Consider the following 2524-nt stretch of genomic DNA (forward strand, 5'->3'; position numbering starts at 1 on the left):
AGGTGGCGAAACGTCTTCAAATCTTGAAAACCAAGTCCAGTGGATATTTTTTGAATTTTTACGGAATATCAAACTTATGTATATATTTATGAAATATTACTTGTTCCTGAGTTAGAAATAACAAAGAAAAAATGTTAAACAATTATTTCAACCCTCACTATTCCTCTTATGGAAACCTTTAAGTTCATTTTAGAGATAGACTGTCTCAAAAATGAAAATCAAACAGTCTTTTTATTGGTTGAGCATGGTCTTGTGATTGCACTACTGTAAACGTAATGCAATTTTGGAGTTTTTTTTCCGCAAATTGTTCACGATTTATTTTTTTTCCCCATTATTGTCTCTATTGTATTTGAAAAAGTTGGTGTATTTCAAAACTGAAGTTTTGGCAACTTCCCTCTGGTTTAAACATTTTTTACATTTAAATTATATTTTAGACATTATTTTTTATTTAGAAAAATATGTGTAAAAAAAAAAAACATTGTTCTGTTTTTCTGTTATTTTCAATTTTTAGGATTTTATTAAGTTAAAAAAATTTTTCATACAAATGATTGATATCTTTATGTAATGGTAGACATGGTTGTATATATATTAAAATGATCAAACAAAAAAAGAAAAAATGCTGTACTGCATGTAAAATTATGCCCTAGAGAATTTGTTCTGTTGGTCATGAAGAGTTAAAAACAACCAAGACCAACGGAGGGAGAAAGTAGGCAACTGAGGTAAGAAATTAGGGAAAAATAATGTTAATTCAACACTGGAATTAATTCACAAACCTAATTTACTAATGGAAACTGGAAAACATAAAGAGTGATAAATCTATAGAAAGATTGTATAATTCAGAATCATTAGAGTTTAGTTACACGACTGGTCTAACTGGTAATTTGCGTGTCACCATGCCTGTGTTATTATCTGTAGTTCATTTCTACATACAATGTCAAATTTCCAACAAACAAGGAAATCACAGTCCCTTCCTGCAGGATATTATTTTACAGTTTGCTATGTAGACAAACAGGTTGGTAGACGAGGTAGTCAACTTCAGGGTACTCTTCATCCTTTACCATTCTAACTTCCATGGAATATACAATAGGAGCCTGTTTGTGAACCTCAACTTGGTCTTCAGCACCATTAATGCAGACATACTCCAACAGAAACATAACCTGCCCATTTGGGTTGCCTCCAACTGTCTGTGGATTTATTGTGCTCACAATCTTTGCTAACAAGTATGATCCTGTAATAAATGAAGAAACTTCCAGTAGTCTTTTCATATCTATGAGGGAATATGTTTTATGACTGGCTTAATGTTTTTGCATGACATTGTTTAGTTATTTTGGATTTGTCAGAGGTTATAATTATTCAGAGCCTTTCATTATGAGCTTATCCGAATGAGAAGGCAATCTCTGTAAAATGCTGTGCAGGATAATATGTAGCAACAATTGTGCAAGACGAATGGAGGAAGTGTGAGCACAACATGAGCACACATTCATCGTGTGAATACATTACATATATAGTGTTAGATTTTATCTTTTGTAATATAAGTATATAATATAGTATATAAATTATTTAGAACTCTATGTATGATATATACAAAAAGATTTTCTCAAACTGGAATAAATTCTTCCTCTAAACTGCAGCATATTTAGCAATGAAAGTTTATTTATGTTTTTTTTATTAGAATGAAGGTTGATAGATTTGCTTGAAATTTTGTCACCATTAAAACATGACAGCTTTTGATTTAACTAAATATTGTTAGAAAAAAATCCTAGCGAACTCAAGATGAAAAATGCTCCACTCAAGTTGTCAAATTTTAAAAAGCATTAATCTTAGATGGCTGGCTTTATGTTTTCAAAATATAAAGAAAAGAAAATTAAGAATAAAGTAACTTTTTGATGTGTTTTGTTTTACCTTTGTCATTGTCGTCCTCACTTTATCAAGTCAGCAGAGGTCTGTGCAGACTAATATGTGTCTGTTTTCCTCTGCGACTCTCTCCCTAAAGGGTGTGGCCAGCATGAGCTGTCCTCACGAATGGAGCACGGTAAGACTCATCAGGAGGAGCTTACAGAGGAATTGATCGTAATCATCACCAGTAATCATTCTCATGTCTTTTCTGTCTCTAATCTTCCTTACAGGCCTTTTACTTTTTCGACCTAGATTATCCAACTCTGGTCCTTGGACTTCCACAGTCTGTTGTTGCATGCACCTTTTGCAGAAATGTTCCTTAGTGTCCATTTTTGGCTGGCCTCCTTTAGGTGACTGCTCACTGTCCTGCATTTGCTCTCTGTTTCCACTGCAAACCAACAAATAATTAAAAATAATTGAATTCCTTCTCATTAATCACCAGTACGAATCCAGCTTTATTACAGATTCTACGTTTCTTATGCAGTATCTCTTCAACCGACTTACCTCTCCTAAATAAAACAGCCAGTTGATAAAGAACAACCATCTTATTTTCAAAAAAATTTTTTAACTTTTCTCTGGTGTCCACAGTTGCCTACAAAGGAGTCTCTTTATAAAGCTTGAAACACCG

At 32.8% G+C, this 2524-nt stretch overlaps 1 protein-coding gene across 1 annotated transcript in view; it reads right to left on the minus strand.

The window, feature by feature from the left end:
* Positions 1-1973, minus strand: part of LOC107084431 (NXPE family member 3-like) — a 17075-nt gene extending 15102 nt beyond the window's left edge. Inside the window, exon 1 of the mRNA XM_015374267.1 lies at positions 1903-1973. Coding sequence (XP_015229753.1) covers positions 1903-1911 — 9 coding nt within the window. The 5' untranslated portion in view covers positions 1912-1973. The remainder of the gene's footprint in view (positions 1-1902) is intronic.
* Positions 1974-2524: the final 551 nt, after the last annotated feature.

This window comes from Cyprinodon variegatus, unplaced genomic scaffold (genome assembly GCF_000732505.1).
Source record: "Cyprinodon variegatus isolate N-32 unplaced genomic scaffold, C_variegatus-1.0 Scaffold100, whole genome shotgun sequence".
Classification (NCBI taxonomy): Eukaryota; Metazoa; Chordata; class Actinopteri; order Cyprinodontiformes; family Cyprinodontidae; genus Cyprinodon; species Cyprinodon variegatus.